The 24,100-nt window shown below is 38.7% G+C and overlaps 1 protein-coding gene across 16 annotated transcripts in view; it reads left to right on the top strand.

Moving 5' to 3' along the window:
- The window catches only part of ASPH (aspartate beta-hydroxylase), a 228,308-nt gene that overhangs the window by 147,715 nt on the left and 56,493 nt on the right, over positions 1-24,100 (top strand). For all 16 annotated transcript variants that reach the window (XM_054497391.2, XM_054497392.2, XM_054497388.2 and 13 more), the window contains 3 exons: positions 4,184-4,270; positions 14,368-14,518; positions 18,793-18,929. In XM_054497391.2, coding sequence (XP_054353366.1) covers positions 4,184-4,270; positions 14,368-14,518; positions 18,793-18,929 — 375 coding nt within the window. The remainder of the gene's footprint in view (positions 1-4,183; positions 4,271-14,367; positions 14,519-18,792; positions 18,930-24,100) is intronic.

The following is a 24,100-nucleotide window of genomic DNA, read 5'->3' as shown; positions in this document are numbered from 1 at the left end:
GTTCATTAGTTTTCCTGTAATAGGCTTTTTAATCAGTAGACATTGGCTGCAATAATAAAGGAACAAGTGGACTTTAAGTAAACAAACAACAATAAAAACACTCATTAGGAACTAAAATGGGACAAGACTGTATGTCCGCGTGTTTATTGAAAGTGTACCAATGAGCGTAAAGGCTTTTGGAGCTGGCATTAGGTGAGACTCCAAAGCCAAAGTTTGCCAGTAAAAACATAGTAACTCCAAAGAATATTGCAGCAAAGTCATTGTTCACTTCCCTTAAATCTAACTACGTGGAATGATTCCTACTTTCTGATAGTAAACAAGAAAGTTAACTGTCTTGTTTAACTTTATGAAGTGAGGCCATCTACTGTTTGTGGTCAGCTTGTATTTCTTAATTAAACTGAAGCAATAATCTTTTTCTGCCACCTCCTTTGTCAACCTCCACTTTCTCTATACTAAATGTCATATATAAAAATGGGAGTGCCTATTGCACAGGTGACTTTCAGTGTAAAAAACATATGAGCAGCTTTAGGGAAGGATTTTAATGTAATTATATGAATGATAAAGGAGGGCTCAGTTATGGGGTATTCTGCAGTGTTGCTCCTTTGGAGAAGTTATATTTTTCTCAAGGAGTATCTTGAATTTATACCAGGGAAATAAAAGAGGAAGAAGTGGCACCATATACAATTCTTGCTTCTGAAACAACAGGAAGCTATGTTATTGACTGATTCATCAACATAATTCAGTCTTTTAGGGTTGTTTTTATGGCTAGTATTTTCAGAGGATGCACCTTAGTGCACTGGACCAGCCGAGGCCAACTAACACACACTCCACACGGAGCCAGTGCAGCCTCAGTTCATGCCTTAGGCTCAAGGACTACATTACATGAAAGTACGTGTTCGCTTTTTATCCCCCCAGAAAAATATAGATCAGATTATATTCCAATCCTCTATTTTTAAAAATAATAATATTTATTATTTAAAATGCTTTCTTACCTCTGGAAAAAGAGTTTGAAATGATATACTGAAATATATTTGCTTATTTGTTGGAATCATTTATTATTACAGCATTGTAAGTGATTTTTAAAAAGGTGGGGAGGGAGTAAAGAAAATGTAATCAAATACCTGAAAGTTCACACCACCGACTCTAAACCATGCTAGGAATGAAGTCAACAATTCCTCGAGGGACAACATGGAAAACAGAATCAGAAGATAAGATTAATATTGTTCATCAGAAGAGCTTTTCTGCTCCAAGTCCAGAGAGAAACATTTGGCTGTAGATCTTCATAAAAGGTATACTGATGGATGCAAAACTTCCTGCTTCCCCCCTGGCATCATACCAGTGGATTATTCTACCATGCAGCTGCAGGAATGTATCTTATTATCCTTCCACACAGCCCACTGGCCTCATGTCAACACAGTGTGGCCTACATGCATGTCTCTCCCATGAACTGTCTTGGTCCTAGGACAACATTATAAGCTATGTTGAGGAACAGATCATTTTCAGGCAATTCTTCAAACATTGTGTGTCTTGCAGCTGAGTTTTTAAATAAGAATTGAGCAATAGTGTTAGGAGCTATACAAGAACTTAGGGAAGGGAAATTCTTTCAGACTAAAAGCAAACACATTTACTTTGCCAGCCAACTGAAGTGAAAGCAAGGCTAATGGCCCCTCAGGAAAGTCACAGAGCCTCTGTCTTGCAGGGATTCAAAGGATGCTGCAGACAGAGCCAAAATATCCCATTATTTTAACAGCCTTGACAGTGTCAAGCAGGAATATCACACCTTATCAAATTTGTTATGAACATTGTTATTCTTATGTTTTAAGTCTGATATTAGTATATTTAGCACAATTATCATTGAAATAGCTTTTACATTTGCAATTTAAGTTGCATGGGGTGCATACTAGGCTGAAAATAGACCCCCAAAATATATGTGTCTAGAACCTGTAAATGTTATGTTATTTGGGAAAGGGATCTTTGCAGATGTGATTAAGGACATTGAGATAGAGAGATTATCCTGGTTTATCCAGTTGGGCCTTAAATGCAATCATGTTTCCTCATAAGAGAGGGACAGAGAGAAATTTGATGCAGACAAAATAAAAAGTAGCACACACAGAGGAGAAAGAAAGCAGTGTGAAGACAGAATTGGATATTGGAGTGATCCATCCACAAATCAAGAAATACTGGGAATAGACAAGGACAAATATTCCCATAAAACCTCTGGAGAGAGTACAGCCCTGCCACCATCTTGATTTCATCCCAGAGAAACTAATTCTGGAAATCTGTTCTGCAAAACTGCGAGAGAACAAAGTTCTCTTGTTTTAAGCCATCAAGTGTGTGGTAGTTTGTTACAGAGGCCATCGAAGAGTAACACAGATTTCAATACTGGGCCTACAGGTACACAGAAGTCAAGAATTGAGGTTTGGGAACCTCTGCCTAGATTTCAGAGGATGTGTACTGAATTGCCTGGATGTCCAAGCAAAAGTTTGCTGTACAGGTGGAGCCCTCATGAAGAACATCTGCTAGGGCAGTGTAGAAGGGAAATGTGGGGTTGGATCCCCCACATAGAGTCCCCACTGGGGCACTGCCTAGTGGAGTTGTGAGAAGAGGGCCACCATCCTGCAGGCCCCAGAATGGTAGATCCACCAACAGCTTGTACTGTGTGCCTGGAAAAGCCATAGATACCTAAGACCAGCCCATGAAAGCAGCTGGGAGGGGGACTGTACCCTGCAAAGCCACAGGGGTGGAGCTGCCCAAGACCATGAGAGCCCACTACTTGTATCAGCGTGACCTGGATGTGAGACATGGAGTCAAAGGAGATGATTTCAAAGCTTTAAAATTTAATGACTGCCACACTGGATTTCAGACTTGCATGGAACTTGAAGCCCCTTTGTTTTGGCCACTTTCTCCCATTTTGAATGGGAGCATTTATCCAATACCTGTACCCCCACTGTATCTTAGAAGTAATTGATTTGCTTTTGATTTTACAGGCTTCTAAGTGGATGGGACTTGCCTTGTCTCAGATGAGACTTTGGACTTTGACTTTGGGTTTATGCTGGAATGAGTTAAGCTTTTGGGGGACTGTTGTAAAGGCATGATTGTGTTTTGAAATGTGAGGACATGAGAATTGGGAGGGATTGGGGTGGAATGATATGGTTTCACTGTGTCCCCACCCAAATCCTGTCTCAAATTGTAATCCCCATAATCCCCATGTGCCTAGAGAGAGACCTGGTGGAAGGTGATTGGATCAAGGGGGCAGTTTCCCCCATGCTGTTCTTGTGATAGTGAGTAAGTTCTCATGAGATCTGATGGTTTTATAATGGGATCTTCCCCCTTCGCTCCTCACTCTTCTCTCTCTTGCCACCATGTCAGGAAGGTCCTTGATTCCTCTTTGCCTTCTGCCACGATCACAAGTTTCCTCAGGCCTCCCCAGCCATGTGGAACTGTGATTCAATTAAATCTCTTTCCTTTATAAATTATCCGGTCTCAGGTATTTTTTATAGCAGTGTGAAAACAGACTAATACAATATTTGAGAACATGGTAGAACCTGTACTTATATTGAAGGAAAATTCAATTTCTTTAGCAAAACCACATATTACATCATTTATCAGGTGTCTGTCTTTTTTTTTTTTTTTTTTTTTTGCGAGATTGGGTATCCTTGCCATTTTCTTTTTTTTTTTTGTCATTTTATTTATTTATTTATGTTTTTTTATTATACTTTAAGTTCTATGGTACATGTGCACAATGTGCAGGTTTGTTACATATGTATACAGTATACATGTGCCATGTTGGTGTGGTGCACCCGTTAACTCGTCATTTACATTAGGTATATCTCCTAATGCTAGCCCTCCACCATCCCCCCACCCCACAACAGGCCCCGGTGTGTGATGTTCCCCACCCTGTGTCCAAGTGTTCTCACTGTTCAACTCCCACCTATGAGTGAGAACATGCAGTGTTTGGTTTTCTGTCCTTCTGTCTTTTTAAAAATTAAGTAAATATGTGTTCATTACTAGTTTTCTGTTTGCCTTAATATAGCTTTTTTTACAATCTTAGATAAAACTATCTTTACACTCAGGATGGAATCTAGGAAATTCTGACAAAACCACTTGCTGAATATTAAATAACAATATTGATTGATTATGCATTTTAATTTATTTTATTTATGTAATTTTGTCTTTCTGACAGGGAAAAATTGAGGAAGCAGTGAATGCATTTAAAGAACTAGTACGCAAATACCCTCAGAGTCCACGAGCAAGATATGGGAAGGCACAGGTATTCTGAGACCCTTCTCCTTAGGATACTTTTTCATGTGTTTTGTGTAATTGAATTTTTTACACCTCACTATTTTCCCTTTCTAATTTCTATACAGAATCAGTTTCTCACGTATATGCATAAGCAAGAAATACAATTATCACTATTGCATGCTGCTGAATTTAGTAACATTTTTTTCTGCTCCCCCTCCATATGACTTCTCTCTGGCTTTGAAAAGAAAATAAAGAGTAACACTTTTGTCATTGATTTACCATCCCCTCATGTCCCATTCCATCTAATCCCACCATACAGTGTTCACTTGAGGCTCCTCAGAGCTTTCAGACTCTCAGTTTTATAACTGGAGGTTGCAAGTATGCTTAGGAAAGACCTTTCTAAAATATAAAGTGGAACATACTTTGATGTCTCTATAGTTTTTTCCAACGGACTCATTTCTTAGCAGCTACCTTTATCCTCATCTCCCACCATCTCCTTTCTTATCTGGCTTTCTCTAGTTTCCAACTTCTTTCATGAAGCATGTCCCCGTTCACCTGTAACTGCATAAACCCACTGCATGTCAGTGTTTTAGGCCCTGGAAATGTCTGTTTTGTATTCTTTTATGAGATGGTTAGTCAGGTGCAGCTACAAGAGGTCTCACAGGACAGGATTAGGAAAAAGCAAAGTTTATTATGCTCACAAGTCCTAGAGACAGGAGGCCCAGCATGCCACACAGGGCTACATGGGAAAGACTCAAGGTGACAGGGGATGGTAGGCAAGAGCAAGGGGAAGGTTTGGCCATAGCCTTTATTGAGGTTTCCATGGAAAAGGCAAAGAAGGGCAGGGTGAACAATTTAGGACTGGCTGGTTTGAATAATTCCAGCCTACAGAGGTGGTACCTTTTGCCTACAGAGGTGGTACCTTTTGCCTACAGGGGTGGTACCTGGCCCTGAGATGATTAAAGTAGAGGAGGCGTGGCTCTGGATTGGTTAGTTTGCATATCAAAAGCTTTCTCCTGGCTGAGCACTGGCCATCTCAGAATTGTCTCCCTCAGGGCAGTCTCTCCCGAGCCAGAGAGGTTTTTTTAAGATGTCAAAACATCATAATATACAGAAAATTTAAAAATAATTACAATACAATACAATGAACATTCTTGTGGATTCCAGTGGAAGATTTTTTTAATTATTAATGAATATTTGGTGAAAGCCCACTGTGTGCTAGGCCCTGTTCTAAGCATTAGAGATACAACCATCAATAGAACATATTTTAAAAGCCCTAGCACTTACAGAGTTTCCATTGTAAAGGGGAAGACAATGCATAAGACAAGTAAGTCCAATGTATATGCTTTCTAGGGCTAAAGTGCTAAGCAGAAGAAAAAGAAAACAGAGAACAGCCAATAGACATGTGAGGGGGTTGACGTGGTATGAAAGGTGGCAGGGAAAGGTCTCATCAAGGAGATGACATTTGAGCAAAGCCCAGAAAGTCTTTATAAATAAATATGTACTTAAAGAACGTTATAAAGTATTAAGAATAAACACGTTAGATCATCTTACCTAATAAGACATGCTGTAAAGAAAATAAGAAAATGTAATGGAATAAAGAGCATACCTGTTAAGATTATCTTGGCTGCAGGTAACATGACTGAAAGAATGGGGCAGACAGTGCTTTGGACAAGTTGGACAGGAAAGGTCTCTCTAGGGAGGCAACATGTGGCTGAGATGTGAGGAGGTTATACTACTAGAAGGAGCTCTCCAGGCAAGAGAAAGCAGCAAGCCAAAGGCTTTGAGTCAGGAAAACAATCTTGGGATAAGCCTGAGGAAAGAAAGAAGGGCATGCTGGGGGCAGGCAAGTGAGGATCAAGGAGGCTGCGGCCTTGCAGATTTTATTGTACATGTGCTGAGAAGCCATGGTAGGATTTGTTTGTTTTTTTGGGTTTTGTTTATTTGTTTGTTTGTTTTTATACTTTAAGTTCTGGGATACATGTGCAGAACATGGAGGTTTGTTACTTAGGTATACACAGGCCACGGTGGTTTGCTGCACCCATCAACCCATCACCTGTAGTAGGTATTTCTCCTAATGCTATCCCTCCCCTAGCCCCCCACCCCTGACAGGCCCCGGTGTGTGATGTTGCCCTCCCTGTGTCCATGTGTTCTCATTGTTCAACTCCCACTTATGAGTGAGAAAATGTGGTGTTTGGTTTTCTGTTCCTGTGTTAGTTTGCTGAGAATGATGGTTTCCAGCTTCATCCACATCCCTGCAAAAGACATGAACTCATCTGTTTTTATGGCTGCATAGTATTCCATGGTGTATATGTGCCACATTTTCTTTATCCAGTCTATCATTGATGGGCATTTGGGTTGGTTCCAAGTCTTTGCTATTGTGAATAGTGCCACAATAACCATATGTATGCATGTAGTTATTTTATAGTAGAATGATTTATAATCCTTTGGGTATATACCAGTAATGGGATTGCTGGGTCAAATGGTATTTCTGGTTCTAGATCCTTGAGGAATTACCACACTGTCTTCCACAATGGTTGAACTAATTTACACTCCCACCAACAGTGTAAAAGCATTCCTATTTTTCCACATCCTCTCTATAATCTGTTGTTTCCTGACTTTTTAATGATCGCCATTCTAACTGGCGTGAGATGGTATCTCATTGTGGTTTTGATTTGCATTTCTCTAATGACCAGTGATGATGAGTTTTATTTCATGTTTGTTGGCTGTATAAATGTCTTCTTTTGAGAAGTGTCTGTTCATATCCTTCACCCACTTTTTGATGGGGTTGTTTGTTTTTTTCTTGTAAATTTGTTTAAGTTCATTGTATATTCTGGATATCAGCTCTTTGTCAGACAGGTAGATTGCAAAAATTTTCTCCCATTCTGTAGGTTGCATGTTCACTTTGATGATAGTTTCTTTTGCTGTGCAGAAGCTCTTTAGTTTAATTCGATCCCATTTGTCAATTTTGGCTTTTGTTACCATTGCTTTTGGTGTCTTAGTCATGAAGTCTTTGCCCATGCCTATGTCCTGAATGGTATTGCCTAGGTTTTCTTCTCGGGTTTTTATGGTTTTAGGTCTTACATTTAAGTCTTTAATTTTTGAATAAGGTATAAGGAAAGGGTCCAGTTTCAGTTTTCTGCATATGGCTAGCCAGTATTCTCAACACCATTTATTAAATAGGGAATCCTTTCCCCATTGCTTGTTTTTGTCAGGTTTGTTAAAGATCAGATGGTTGTAGATATGTGGTGTTATTTCTGAGGCCTCTGTTCTGTTCCATTGGTCTATATCTCTGTTTTGGTACCAGTACAATGCTGTTTTGGTTACTATAGCCTCGTAGTATAGTTTGAAGTCAGGTAGTGTGATGCCTCCAAGCTTTGTTCTTTTTGCTTAGGATTGTCTTGGCTATATGGCTCTTTTTTGGTTCCATATGAAATTTAAAGTAGTTTTTTTCTAATGCTGTGAAGAAAGTCAATTGTAGCTTGATGGGGATAGCATTTAATCTATAAATTACTTTGGGCAGTATGGCCATTTTCACGATATTGATTCTTCCTATCCATGAGCATGGAATGTTTTTCCATTTGTTTGTGTCCTCTCTTATTTCCTTGAGCAGTGGTTTGTAGTTCTCCTTGAAGAGGTCCTTCACATCCCTTGTAAGTTGTATTCCTAGGTGTTTAATTCTCTTTGTAGCAATTGTGAATGGGAGTTCACTCATGATTTGGCTCTCTGTTTGTCTATTATTGGTATATAGGAATGCTTGTGATTTTTGCACATTGATTTTGTATCCTGAGACTTTGCTGAAGTTGCTTATCAGCTTAAGGAGTTTTAGGGGTGAGATGATGGGGTTTTCTAAATATACAATCATGTCATCTGCAAACAGAGACAATTTGACTTCCTCTGTTTCTATTTGAATACGCTTTATTTCTTTCTCTTGCCTGATTACCCTGGCCAGAACTTCCAATACTATGTCGAATAGGAGTGGTGAGAGAGGGCATCCTTGTACCAACAGTCTGGTTGTTTTTTGTAAAGTTTGCTTTGGTTACTGAGTGGAAAATGGATTATGGAGGCAAAAGTAGATGCAAAAAGAATAGAAGGCTATTGCAAGTGTACACAAGAGATGCTGGTGGCTCGGTCTGTGGTCACGGCCATGGAGATGAGGGAAGTGGGCAGGTGGTGGAGCTGAAAGGACTTGAGGATGGATTAGATGTAAAAACATCAGAGGAAGAGGACTCCAGGCTGACCCCTGAGTTTTTGGTTCGGCCAACTGAGTAGAGGATAATGCCGGTCACTGACCAGGAAGAGCAAGTCTGGAGTGATGCAGAAGTCAAGAGTTCAAGAGTTTGCTGTTGGTCTTATTAAGTGTGTGATGCCTATGAGACATTCAGGTAGACATGTCAAGTAGACCATTGGATTCACAGAGCCTGGAACTTGAAGGAAAAGCCAGGGCAGGATATCAAAATGTGCAAGGAAGTAAAGCTCCAACAGCTCTGCCTAGAGGTCAAGATTGTCAACCCTGCTGGGAAATGGTACATTCAGAGTGCAGAAATTTTCCAGGCAGAGGAGTTGCTGACAGTACCCCTCTGGAGAAGGTCCATGCAGACATTTGTGCAGGACACACACGGGAACTATGTGTGTAGATAAAACAAGCTGTAGATAAAACAAGTGAATTTTGTTCTGAACTGAAGGTGGAGACCACTTGAGATCCAGATGCTCAGTATCTTCTTATATCTCCATTAAAAGAAAAGGGAATGCTTATACGCATTGGTGGAAATGTAAATTAGTTCAGCCACAGTGGAAAGCAGTTTGGAGATTTCTCAAGGAACTAAAAATAGAACTACCATTCAAGCCAGCAATCCCACTATTAGGTATCTACCCAAAAGAATATAAATTGTCCTACCAAAAAGACACATACACTCATAAGTTCATTACAGCACTATGCACGATACAAAGACAGGAAATCGATGTGGGTGCCCATCAACAGTGAAGTGGATTTTTTTAATGTGGTACATATGCACCATGGAATCCTATGCAGCCCTAAGAAAGAATAAAATCATGTCCCTTGCCACAACATGGATGCAGCAGGCAGCCATGATCCCAAGCAAATTAACACAGGAACAAAAAACTGAATACCACATATTCTCACGCATAAATGGGAGCTAAACATTGAGCACACATGGACATAAACAATGGAACAATAGACACTGCAGACTATTAGTGGGGGAAGGGAGGAGAGGGTGTGGGTTGAAAAACTACCTATTGGGTGCTATGCTCACTACCTGGGTGCAATATAGCCATGTAACAAGCCTGCACGTGTACCCCTGTTATCTAAAATAAAAGTTGACATTTTAGAAAAAAAAAAGTAATTAATATATTTTTTATTAGTTCGATTTTAATTAAATTTCTGAAAAATTGATTCAAATAAGTTCCTCTTGTCCATGGTACAGACCAACTTTAGCAGACAGCAACTGTATGATTTTTATAAATTAATTTGGTCAGTAATTCTCTAAAATTGCTAAATCATATTGCTATTAAGTAAGAGAGAGTGTGTTTGTTACCAAAAAGATCATGCCTATTCAAATAAGCAGTGTTTTCTGTCACTAGTATTAAGTCATTTCATTAAGAGAAGCATAATAAGTAGAGAGAGAAATGGTTTATGCAAATGCTAATTTAATTATGGCAAAAATGTTTTATACTTTAGAAGTTTTCCTTATATGTAATATTAGTTGTGAGTACCAAAGTCTAAGTAAATGAAGTGCTATTGAAACAATGTGATTGTTATATTTACAGTCAGCCCTCCGAATCCTCACGTTCCATATCCATGGATTCAACCAACCGCAGATTGAAAATATTCAGAAAAAAAATAAAAAATAACACTGCAACAATTAAAATAATACAAATAAAAATGATATGATATAACAACTATTTACATAGAAGTTACATTGTATTGGGTATAATAAGTAATCTAGTGATGATTTAAATTATACAGGAGGATATGCATAGGCAATATCCAAATACTATACCATTTTATATCAGGAACCTGAGCATCTGCAGACTGAGGTATTGCAGTGCGGCAGTGATGGTGGTGGTCTTGGAACTAATCTCCAGTATATAACTAAGGATGACTGTATATCCTTATTTCACAGTAGAAAATTGAGGTTTAGGCTTCAAGCAATATCTTTTATCTCTAAGCTATTATGCTTCAATGTGTTATTGCTATTAATATTAATGTGGCTTACAGCAAAATTTAGCCATGGTAAATTAAATTTTAATAGAGTAATTTAAAGGAAACTTCAAATTCATAGTAGTTTTAAAAATAAAAATTCAATGGAAGATGTGTTTTATAAGAAGAAATTATGACTTTTTCATTCTTTGTTAGCAGATTAAACAATTACTTTGGAATATTCCAACAAATTTTTAAAATTTAGCAACATTAAGTCATATATAAACTATAGTATCTCTCATTTCTAAAGTAGCACTGATATTGTCTTTTTCTTCATATCACCAAAATTAATTTTGATCAAGTCCCCTGAACATTGGACACAAAATATTAAAATATAAACTCAATTCACTTTATTATCTTTCACAAACCATTAATGCCTTTGAGGCAGAAAATGACACATCTCATAGGAAGATTGGTTGGGTTAATTAGTTAGAGTCAACAAAAGGCTTTGCGATGTTAACATCCTGTAACAAATATTCAGTTTCAGTTTAGCTTGTTTTATCTACAGATGCTAAACTGATAAAAATCAATCTGCAGACTTTTCAGTGCAAGTGCCTATCAGTTTTATTCAAGAGATTATAAAAAATTATGTGCCATTTTAGTAGTGATATTTTTCCAATTCTGCAAGTTGTAAATGTTAATACTTCATTAAAACAAAGGGCCCTGGGGCACCAGAGAGGGGACAAGGCATACAGATTATACTATCTCTCTCCCTTTTCAGATTGAGTTTAAAGATGTTTATTCCAGTCTCAATAAAGAAGGATTATCTTGGTAGGCATTTGTCCTCTCACTAATGCTATGGAGACCTCCAGTTCCAGGATCTTTTTGGGCACTCTGTAGGTTCAAAATGAAAAGAGTGAACGACAGATGGTTTACAATTTACAATGGTTTTTCTTAACAATTTTTCAACTTTATAATGGTGTGAAAGTGATACACATTCAGTAGAAACTGTACTTCAGTATAGTATCCAATAAATTACATGAGATATTCAACATTTTATTATAAAATAGGCTATATGCTAGATAATTTTGCACAAATGTAGGCTGATTAAGTTTTCTGAGCACATTTAATGTAGGCTCTGCTAAGCTATGATGTTCAGTAGGTTATCTGTATTAAATACATTTTTGACTTACAATGTTTTCAACTTACAATGAGGTGTAACTCCATCGAAAGTCAGTGAACATCTGTAGACAGTTTTGAAAGGACTCTCAGGTCTAGAACTCTGTGTTTCTGCAAAGTTATCTATCAACATTCATATTCTGGGGAGTTAACTCACTATAACAAAACTCACAAGGAGCTGATACCTATACAGAAGAGCCAGTATATGAATACATAATAGAAGGCCATGCCAGCATCATGATCAGTGTGGGTCATTGACACTGGACTTTCTGTCCTGGTAGATAAGACTAGTCTGGAGACCATTTACAGACTTCCAAAGATAGTGAATGGTCTGGAGCATATCTCCATTTAGCAAGGGTGAATTTCCTTTTCTAATCTAGAGATTTTTATCCTACCAAGTTTTCTTTCTCATAAATCTGTCCACTTCTATCACTACTGCTTTAATTCTAGTTCTCATCATCTTGGGTAACTTATCCTAATCAGTTCATATTATCAAGTTATTTCATTGATGTGTTATTTTGTGAAAAAAAAATCCCATAGTTGTCTTATTTTGTCAATTTGTGCTGATTCTTAGGTTTGTTTGTTTGTTTTTTACTTTGGGATATGGGAGGGATGGGTCATTTTCTTACTGTGCCCTCAAATTATGGAGCGATACTTCATTTTGGTTCTGCATACATCTATATATTAACTACAGCACACATTTTAACAACATAAACATGTTTAAATATTATGAGAAAAAAATATATGCTACTTTTAGCGTCTAGCCAGAATCATTTTTCCTCAAATAATAGTCTTCAGATTGTAGCCTCCTAAATCTGATGAGATATTAATGACATTTTACACATTCTCCTCTCTCTTCCTGCCTCCAGTATTTTACTCCCCATTCTCAGTTTCCAGCTAAGAATGTTGATTCTTATTTCGTTAAGAAAATAGAAATATCCAGACAATTTCCACATGATGCTGCTACTATGCTAACAGCCATCCTCTACCTGTGCCCATATGCTCTGCCTTCCCTCCTGTTAGCACAGATGGACTATTCTGGTCCCTGTTCCTCTCTCACCTGCTGAAGGACATCCCTTTAATTTTTGTGTCTCCTTCTGTATCATCAGATTTTCCCTCTCTACTGAGTCTCTTGCATCTCCTTGGAAACATGCTGTACTATTTCCCATCCTTAAAGAACTCCCCTTGTCTGCACATTACCCTCTGCCAGCTGGCTCATTTTTCTGCTCTGCTTTAGAGTGAAACTCTTCAAAAGAGTTATCTCCACCTCCTTCCATTTCATGTTTTCTTGAACCTGCCATACTCTGGTGCTCCCTCCTTTTTGCTGCTCCTCCCTTGTTATCCTGATCTCTAGTGACCTTTAAACATTGGAGTTCTTTAGGATTCAGTTCTTGGACTGCTTCTTTTCTCTGTCTACACTCTTGACTGCTTCTAGCTTCCTAGCTTTACATACCGTCTTCATCCTTGATGATTCCCACACTTAACTTCTCTTACTCTGACCTCCCTCCTGAACTTCAGACTCATATATGCCCCTTCCTGGTCAGTAACTCTATTTGGATATCTTATAGGCATTTTAGGTTTAATATATCCAAAACATATCTCCTGATTCTATACTGCCCCCAAACCTGCTTCTGCCCTTTCTTCCCATTCTCAAGGAATGACGGTTCATCCACTAATCACTGAAGCCCAAACCTTGTTCATTCTTGGTTTTTCTCTCTCCCCTTTTCTCACACCCTACATTTAGACCATCAGCAAATCTGTTGGCTCTGACCTTCAAAATGTATCTATAGTCTGACCACTTGTTACCACTTCCATTACTGCTACCTTAGTCCAAGCCATAACCATCCCACACCTGGATTCCTGCTGGAGTGTTCTGCCTCCCCCAGCTTCTCAGTCTGTTCTCCATACGGCTGCCACCATGATCCCTCAACACATACATCAGATCATTTCAAAAGCCCCCATTGTCTTCCCATCTCACTTTGTGTACTAGAATTGTCAATATCTTGCCAGGCCCTACTTTACCTGATAGCCTCCATTGGTCTTCCCTTTCCTCCCCTCCACTGCACTGGCCTTTCCTCGATTCCTCACTCCTACCTCCAAGCCTTTGTTCTTGCTCTTTTCCCTGCCTAGAATGCTACTCCCCAAGGTATCTTCATAATTTGCTCCCTCTCTTCTTTCAGGCCCTCCCCCAATCATCCTGATTAAATTAGCAACTTCTTACCATTCCCACCCAGCACGCCTAAGCCTGCTTTGTTTTTATCCACAGCACTTATGGCTGTTAGACACATGGTACCTTTATTTGTTTAATTATATTTGCCACCTTTCCAAAATGGATGCAAAGTAGAAGCAAAAAGGACTTTGTCTGTTTTGTTCAATATGCCTGCCATATTTGTAGAAGAGTGCCTCTTTCGCAGAAAACAGTTGTTAAATGAATGAATGCACACATGAATAAATTAATGAAAGAACGGGAACTTGGGCTGGAGACCTGCCTATATAATGTTAGTGTGTAATAGGATATACATCTCCATCAGCCCCAGCATGTATTAGTCCTGCCTTTATGACATTCTTTCTTGTCTTTAGTAACAAACTTTTCTTTGTATTATTAAAGTAGTGTATTGATTTTCTGTCTTTTGTTAGTTTTTTTAATCTCTTGATAAGGAGAAAAGGCTAATGTGTCTTACATTTCTTTTAAAGCATGTCCAAAAGCTAACTTTTTATGAATATTTTGGGTAATTACAAACACAGCTAGTCATGGGACATTTATCCAGTCTGGGGACTTCTTCTAGTGTGAGGATGATTTGGCTGAGAAGAGGAGAAGCAATGAGGTGCTACGTGGAGCCATCGAGACCTACCAAGAGGTGGCCAGCCTACCTGATGTCCCTGCAGACCTGCTGAAGCTGAGTTTGAAGCGTCGCTCAGACAGGCAACAATTTCTAGGTAAGATGCAATCAAAGGTAATTCAGTAGGAAATGGCATACTTTTTATCTTGAAGAAGCTGAAGACTGTATTCTTCTCTTAGAAGAATTACATGGGAGGAAACCTGAGTTTTACAACTGATTTCAAGTAATGTGTCTGTCCTAGGCTCACCATCTCTAAAACTGAAATTGTAATCCTAACCTTAATAGAGGCATGCCTCACAGATACTGTGGGTTTGGTTCCAGACCATCAGAATAAGGAGAGTTACACAAATTTTTTGATTTCCCAGGGTATCTAAAAGTTGTACTTATACTATGTCGTAGTGTCTTAAGTGTGAAATAACATTATGGCTTAAAAAACAATGTCCAAACCCTAATTTAGAAATATGTTATTGCTAAAAAATGCTAATGATAATCTGAGCCTTCAGTAAGTTATAATCCTTTTGCTGATGGAGGGTCTTGCCTCAATGTTAATAGCCAGTGACTGATCAGGGTGGTGGTTGCTGAAGGTTGGGGTGACTGAGGCAATTTCTTAAAATAAGGCAACAATGAAGTTTGCTGCACTGATTGACTCTTCCTTTCAGGAAAGATTTATCTGTAGTTTGCAATGCTGTTTGACAGTATTTTGCCCACAGAACTTTTTTCAAAATTGGAGTCAATCCTCTCAAACTCTGCCACTGCCTTATCAACAAAGTTTATGGAATATTCTAAATCCTTTGTTGCCATTTCAACAATGTTCACTGCATCTTCACCAGGAGTACATTCCATCTCAAGAAACCACTTTCTTTGCTCATCTGTAAGAAGCAACTACTCATCTATTAAAGTTTGATCATGAGATTGCAGCAAATCAGTCACATCTTCAGGATCCACTTCTAATTCTAGTTATCTTGCTATTTCCACATCTGTAGTTACTTCCTCCATGAAGTCTTGAACCCCTCAAAGTCGTTAATGAGGGTTGGAAGCAACTTCCTCCCCAAACTCCTGTTAGTTTTTATATTTTGACATTTAAATAAAATGTATTTGTTAAAGAATAGAACTTAAAAGTCTAAATTACTCCTTGATCCATGAACTGCAGAATGGATGTTATGTTAGCAGGCATGAGAACACCATTCACCTCCTTATACATCTCCATCAGAGTTCTTGCTGACTAGGTGCTTATCAATGAGCAGTAATATTTTGAAAGGAATCTTTTTTTTTTTTAAGGACTCAACAGTGGGCTTAAAATATTCAACAAACCATGCTAGATGTCCTATCATCCAGACTTTGTTTTCCCATTTATAGAGCACAAGTAAAGTAGATTTAGCATAATTTTTAAGGGCCCCAGGTTTTTCAAAATCGTAAGTGAGCACCGGCTTCAACTTAAAGTCTCCAGCTGCATTAGCTCCTAACAACACAGTAGGTGTATCCTCAAAACTTTGAAAGCAGGCATTGACTTCTCCTCTCTCACTATGAAAGTCCTGATGGCATCTTCTTCCAACAGACAGTGATTTTGTCTACATAGAAAATCTGCTGTTTAGTGTAGATCACTTCATCAGTGATCTTAGCTGTTTAGTGTAGATCACTTCATCAATGATCTTAGCTAGATCTTCTGGAAACTTGCTACAGCTTCTACATTAGCACTTGCTACTTCATCTTACACTTGTATCTCATGGAGATGTTTTCTTCATTTAAATTTCATGAACAAATCTCTGCTAGCTCTCTTCTCCCTCTTTCTTCCCATTTTATGATAGCTTGTATACTTTGCCTAAGGAATCATAGATAATAGATTAATAGGTCTGGAATAAAAAACTCTTCCTGTGATACCAAATTCTTTTCTCCCTTAACTATAGCAAAATGATTCATGGAGGTTGAAATTATCTGTGGAAATTTTGTATAAATGAATAATAGCTGTTTCTGGTACTCTAAAAAAAAATTTACTGGTAAGATTTGACCCTATATCAAGGAAAATGCTAGAAAAAAATTAATCATGAAGTAAATTTGCAAATGCTTTGAAAAGAACATCATATCATATATCATCAGATTTAGGAGGCTACAATCTAAAGCCTATCATTTGAGGAAAGATGATACCAGCTAGATGCTAAAAGTAGCATACAAATATAGAACATCCTATACCATCCTCTGGACTGACCCAGGTTCCCAGTACCGAAGGCAGGTAAGACTAGCTGTCAGCTAACTTCACGATAACGAGGCTTATGATTCTCTCCTCATAACAGATCATCAGTCAACATGGAGGGAAGGAGCTAAGCCATGAGTCACTGCCAAGGCAGGTGCTTGGCTGGCCAGATAGTTACATGGACAGATTATTAATGTCACTTAAGGGAGGCTCCTATAGATTAGAGTCAAGGCCCAATGGACCCCCCTATCAGTTTTCCGAGGATTAGAATGAAGAGGAGTTGTATCACTTTTGTAGATGAACAAAATAGGACTAAAGTCCATGTGATGATTAAAAATGATAAGAAATGGTCAGTTAGACTAATATTCATAGGGACCAGTGCAGCAGAAGAAAAACACGCAGCACAAATTCAGCACAGAAAAGGCAGGGCCGGGACTCCAGAGAGGCAATGCGGACACTCACCATGGACGCAGAATCAGCGTTACTGGCCGGGTGCAGTGGCTCACGCCTGTAATCCCAGCACTTCGGGAAGCCGAGACAGGCAGATCACCTGAGGTCAGGAGTTCCAGACCTGCCTGGCCAACATGGTGAAACCCGGTCTCTACTGAAAATACAAAAATTAGCCGGGCATAGTGGCGGGCACCTGTAATCCCAGCTACTCAGGAGGCTGAGGCAGGAGAATCACTTGAACCCAGAAGGCAGAGGTTGCAGTGAGCCGAGATCATGCCATTGCACTCCAGCCTGGGCGACAGAGCAAGACTCCATCTCAAAGAAAAAAAAAAAGAATCAGCATTACTGAGTTTTCCTCTTGCCTCATAGTGGTATGGCTCTGCTTAGCAATGTTTAGTGATTCTGTCACTGAAGTGTTAACATTTTCTTCATCGTGAATGTTTTACATTAATATTGATTTTTTAAAAGGATGCATTAAACTAGCCTTCACATCAAAATTATGAACTTTTTTGGCATCCTCTGAAATCTAACTCTGAGTGCCTCTCTGGCCTCACCCTGTCCTCGGCCCTGGGAAGGTGACTGCCTCGTCCACAGCAATCCATCAGCATTTGAATGTAGTCCTCTCAGAATGTCCTTGAGAATGAAGCAAGTTCACTCGAGAAGGCTCTGAGGCAAATGGAGACAGAAGATTTTAGTGAAAATGACAAGGTGGTGAAGTTGGTCACAACACAACAGGGTTCCCAGATGCAGAGTGGAAGGGACGGGGAGCAGATGGCTGCAGGAGGTGTTTGTGTCCATGCTTTTGTTGTGGATAATAGGAGAATTCTAGAAGAAAGTGGGCAGATAGGGGGAAGTAAAGGTATAGAAAAGGAAGCCCAGATTTGTTAGTGAGGAAATGACTACTGTTCTGGTTGGAATATGATTGGCTGGTAATAGGGCATAGGCCGTTGAATGAGTTGGTGATGCTTTATGGCAGATGGTTTGGCAGTGGAATATACAGCTGCTTTAGCATAATGACACTCCTATCACTCTCCTAGACTGTGGGCAACTAAGCCCTTTAGATAATTCATGGCTTTTTTTATTGATGCTAGTCCTCTTTTTGCACATGTTCTTTCATACAGATAATTGAAGCTGGGTTTTTTCATGATTCATGCATGCAAAGTATGCCTTTGTCCACGAGAGGGCCCCATAATACTGGATGATGTATCATTTGCTCCATGACTAAGTCATTACCTAGAGATGAGTACACTTGTCATTCATAGGGGATGTGTCAGCAGTTAGGTACTGTCCTATGTACTTTGGTGCCTTTTCGAATTTCATACAGGATGCTAGACCCTGAAGTTAGTTAAGACTTTTTACTGCTTATCCCCTATTCATAAAGTTAATAAACCAAAAAGATTTCAGCACAACTTTTTTTTAACAAGGAATTGTTAACTAAGTTTTTCTTGAGAAGGAATTTAACTTAAAATGGTAAACATTGCTGAATTTAAAAAATGAGAATGTCTTTAGAATGTTTATAATCAAAACCATATTCAGTATCTACTTATGGCAGTTATTAATACCATTGCAACTACATTATGAAACCCTACTAGGTACTTAGTAAACCACTAATAAAGCCGGATTTGAGCTGGTTCTCAGGCTCTGGTGAATAGTCTCTCATGACTTACATTCTCAATACAAAAGTGTACATAATCTGTTTTTATTTCTATTTTTTTTAATTCCTATCTACTCAGGTCATATGAGAGGTTCCCTGCTTACCCTGCAGAGATTAGTTCAACTATTTCCCAATGATACTTCCTTAAAAAATGACCTTGGTGTGGGATACCTCTTGATAGGAGATAATGACAATGCAAAGAAAGTTTATGAAGAGGTAAGCATCAATCTTGTATTAACTACGTCAAATTAAGTTCTAAGGCTATTTGCAAATTACATTTATTATACCCAGTCTCTATTTTAAATTAAGTTAAAAAGCATGTAAGTATTCTTATAGTTAACATATTCTAAACTATGTTTTAACAATGCTTTTTTTCCTAGATCAGAAGATTTTTAAATTTTAGTTAACACTTAGTACATTAAGCCTTCAACTTATAATTGTGATTCTTTTAAAACTTCATATTTATCTTTCCATACATAGTCTTTCTAAAATTGTTCTTTATGACAGGAAGAAGAATTTAAGTTCCTGTGAATGTTACACACACACACACACACACATGCACACTCTCTCTCTCTCTCTCTTTCCTTTTTTTTTTTTTTTTTTTTTGTCAGAAGTATGGTCTAGAGAGAGGCTATGGAACAGGGACCTTTCAAGCATGTGACATAAATTACTCACTTTTCAGCAGGGCATTGACTCTTCAAATCCTCTGGCAAGGATGCCTTTCAAAGGATTTCTACTTTATAACAGATGTTGATAGATAACCTATAAGTCACAAGTAACTAGAAAATCTAGACAAATGTGACTTCTTTAGGCAGTGGAGGAATTCATTTGGTAAAGAATGAACAGGATGCCCAATGAATTTTGAAGATGGAGAAAGTTAATGCCTCTGTAAAAGAAAGATGAACATGTTTACTTGTTATTCTTTAATTTAGGCCCTTTGATCAATGGTTTTCAAGCTGGTGAAGTCTACATCAAGATGCTACCACTCAGTGATAGTCAGTATGATTTCTGCTACAGTTTTGTTTTGTTTTTGTTTTTATTTTTGACACGCGGTCTCACTCTGTTGCCCAGGCTGGAGTGTAATGACGTGATCATAGCTCACCTCAGCATCCATGTCCCGGACTCAAGCAATCCTCCTGCTTCAGCCTCCTAAGTAGCTGGGACTACAGACACATGCCACCATGCCCAGCTAAATTTTAAAAAATTCTTTAGTGATGGTGAGGTCTTCCTATGTTACCCAGGCTGGACTCAAATTCCTGGCCACAAGTGATCCTCCTGCCTCAGCCTCCCAAATAGCTGGGATTGCAGGCACAAGTCATCTCACCCTACTCCTTTTACAGTATTTTTTAAATGCCATCAAGAACAGCAATTTCATAATCTGGCAGGGACTGGGTCAATTCCCAAAGTGGTACTTTCCTCTGTGTATTGCTATTATTGTGTAATGAAAATCATTGAATTTTGAAGCAGTTGTCTTTTTACCTTTCTCATAATTTTTATATTTTCTGAGAGAGCAGAAATAAGACCTTTGCTTTTATAACATCACTAATAGCTACACAGGGTGGATTGAACCTTTAATGTTGACAATGTGTGCCATTTACTAAAGACCTATTCCAGGTCATAAATTAATTCCATGTGGAACATTGCATTTGTTAATGGCCAACACATAACACTCAATGCCCTGTCTTACAGAGTATGGTTAAGAGAAGCATCATATACCTCAGTGAATCAGGGTCTGTGAATGTAAGAATTGTGAAGTTATAACAAACACATCCATTATTTTGTCACTGTCAGAGGCCACAAAAATGGAACTTGTAGAATTCCTTCCTTCCTTCCTTCCTTCCTCTGTCCCTCCCTCCCTCCCTCTCTCCCTTCCTTCCTTCCTTCGTTCCTTCCTTCTTCCCTTCCTTCCCTTACTCCTCATTCCCTTCCTTCCTTGTAGAATTCTTCCCTATTTTCTTTGTTCTGTCCCTCTACCCCTCCCTCTCTCGCTTACTACCTTCCTGCACTCCTTTCTCCTTCTTTCTTTCCATCTAAAAAACATTCTCAAGTGTTGACTGGGTGCAAGCACGCTTGAGGTTAGGGCAGGATCTGACAGCATACTGGTTTCTCTAATACACTGTGGATTTGTCCTTCCTCACCGTTTTAAAACCTCACTTCAGGATATTCATCCCTTTACCTGACGCTAAATCTCAGATATGTGAAACATTTTACTTCATCCTGAAAAATAAAATTTACCTGTTGTTTATACATTTTATATAATAATCTCATCTGAATATGCATAATAGGATGCAGAAAGTCTAAAATATAAGGACATTATACAATTGAGTGAGTTTTTTTTTAAAGCATGAATAGACTGAAAATATGTGTGAGGGTTGCCTTTTTTCTGGTCCTCTCACTTTTAAGTTAATAAGCTATTATCTAATGGAGTCTCTTTCATTAACCAAGGTTTTTCTTGATATGTTTATGTTAAAGATCATTTTTAGAAAACAGACATTGTAATTTTATATTTTTCTTCATGTTAATTATTACTTTTGAGTACATTTATAAAAATCATTGATATTTTTATTTTTCCAGTTTTTTGCTGCTTTTAGTTGCAACAAAGAAACTGGCTTTAAAATGGTGTGACATCGTTTGCTCCAGTCTGTAGCTTTTTGCGGCCCCTCCTGGGATTCTCTTGCAAGTCGGCAACATTAGCAGCTGCCCAGGCACTACAGTGGGGAGTTTCATGCCACTCCTGACTCACCCGCCACTGCTCACGTATACCCATTCACTCAGTCAGCACACATCTATTAAAACCCATACACACTAGCTACAGAAACAGTAGTTAATGAAACCCACTCAGAATGTGCCCGTATGAAGTTTATAAACTGGTACCAAATCACGAATTTGCGTTCATTTTAACTTCTGATTAACTTTCAAATCCCTTCCCTTTGTAACCAAAGCACCCGTCATCTCTTGCCTGAGCAGGGACAGGTTGATCCTGTCCTGGCTTGCTCTCCCCCAACCTTCACTAACACTAAAACACAACACTGATCATCTCCCTCGGCTTTAAATCTTCTGTTGTTCTCATTTCCTGCAGCAGTGGTCTTCAAACATGCTTGATGGCGGCGCTTCCAGACAAAAATGTTCAAGCAAATGCCTGAGATATGTTTGTATACTTATATGTTATGTGTACATGTATGTACCCACATAATATTATGTATATATATATGCACTAATATATATGTGCATTACAAAAGGTACATACCCCAAAACAATTTTTAAGATGATGTCAAATATAAAATTCTATTTAACTGCCAGAAAATCTTTTAACTCTTGCTGAAAAATTAATATTTATGATTTTATGATTATATAACTTTTTAAAATCCCAGGAATGTATCACACAAAGAGGTTGTACTGGGGATAGAAATGTCGGCTGTATGAAGTTGTGGTTGTTTTTGTCTGTGCTTTGTGTTTGTGTATGGATGTGTGTGTTTTATAGAGAGAGAGAAAGAAAGAGAGAGACAATCTGTCTAATATTACGGTTGGCCCTTGAACAACACAGGGGTTAGGGATGCTAACCTCCTGAGCAGTTGAAAATCCATGTATACATTTTGACTCCCCAAAAACTTAACTACTAATAGTCTACTGTTGACCAGAAGCCACTGGGTAGCATAAACAGTCGATTAATGCATATTTTGTATATGTACTATATGTTATATTCTTATAATGAAGTAAGCTAGAGAAAAGAACATGTTATTTTAAAAAGCATAAGGAAACTCAAAGAATATAATTGGATTATTTGTAACACAAAGGATAAATGTCTGAGGGGCTGGATACCCCATCTTCCATGATGTAATTAGTATGCATAGCATGCCTGTATCAAAACATCTCATGTACCCCATAAATACATACACCTACTATGTACCTACAAAAATTAAAAAATTAGAAAAAGAAACTTTAAAAACCATAAGGAAGAGAAAATATATTTGCTGTTCATTAAGAGGAAGTGGATGATTAAAGTTTGCATCCTCACTGCTTTCACGTTAACTAGGCCGAGGAAGAGGAGGAGAATGAGGGGGAGTTGGTCTTGTCTCAGGGGCAGCAGAGGCGGAAGATAATCCATGCAGTTCAAACCCATGTTGTTCGAAGGGCAACTGTAGCCTCAATCTGGGTTTTTTAGAAATCTCATAAAACCATTTGTCATTTTCTGAGGGTTTGTTGATTACAACTAGATAATACAACCTGCATGTCCATTACACATCCGCATATAAACTGCAGTGAGCATGGTACCCAAGCACAAAGAAGCAAGCAGGGAGGGCAGCACTGTCAGCTACCCTGGGGCCTGAGCCCCGACCCTCGCCTCCTGACAGTGTTTTTCCTGAATGGGACACATGGCTGTCCACCATGCAGATCACAGTAGAGCCACAGAGCTTGTTTCACACTATTTGAGAGACAGATACAAGTAGAAGTGTACGTAATTTTTTTCTACTCCCCAGGAGATTACCTTGCACTTGATACTAAACAGGACCCTTTGTGATTTAATTTGACTTCTGCCTTTTCTCCAATCTCTTCTATCACCTTTTGTTCATAATTTAACAACATTCTCTTTTGCTCTTCCTGGCCCACTATCCCTTTCTACTCACTTTCTAATACACCTTGAATGCCTTTTCCTCCACCATCCCACACTTCCTTTTCCTGGTGAACTCCTATTTATCCCTAAATACTTTTCAGACCTTTGCCCTGCCCACACTCACCCTAGAGTGAGCCAGGTGCCCCTCTTGTATAACCCCTGCATGCTTCGTGCCTATCTATAGCTACATTTATCATCTTGCATTGTCTACTTCTAAATCTGTCTCCCTCACTTGAGTGAGAGCCCCCTGAGAAAAGAGAGTATATCTCATTTATCTTTCTATGCCCAGGGCCTGGAAGAGTTCTGTGTGTTCTAAGATGTCTAGTAAATCAATAAATGTGTTAATTACTTGAGATAATGGCTGTGTGCCTGCAGTAGGCAGAAATGTCATCTGTGTAGCTGTAATAATTATAATAATCCCTCTTATGCTGGCAGAATCATCATCTGTGTCAATTTAGCTCAATGCCAGAGGTATTTATTGAGCTCCTGCTCAATGTCTAGCTTGGGAACAGTACTGTGGAAGCTGCAGAAAAGCAGGATCTGGGCTTTCGGAGGTCTAGTTAGGGAGGAAAGCCCAGCATGTACTCATCTGAGCATTTAGTACAGGTTTCTCAGGCACCTGAATGCTGTACTATGCATAGCAGGCAGTGGGAATGAGCAATGAGCAAAACAGAAAAAATCCCTGTAGAGCTTGCATCTTAGTGGGAGGAATAAAAGTACACTAGGTCAGATGGTGGTAAGTGCTATGAAGAAAAGTGAGTCAAGGTAAAGAAGT

Source organism: Pongo pygmaeus, chromosome 7, assembly GCF_028885625.2.
Source record: "Pongo pygmaeus isolate AG05252 chromosome 7, NHGRI_mPonPyg2-v2.0_pri, whole genome shotgun sequence".
Lineage (NCBI taxonomy): Eukaryota > Metazoa > Chordata > Mammalia > Primates > Hominidae > Pongo > Pongo pygmaeus.
Note: the sequence above shows the minus strand (reverse complement) of the source record. Positions and strands in the feature narration are given on the sequence as shown.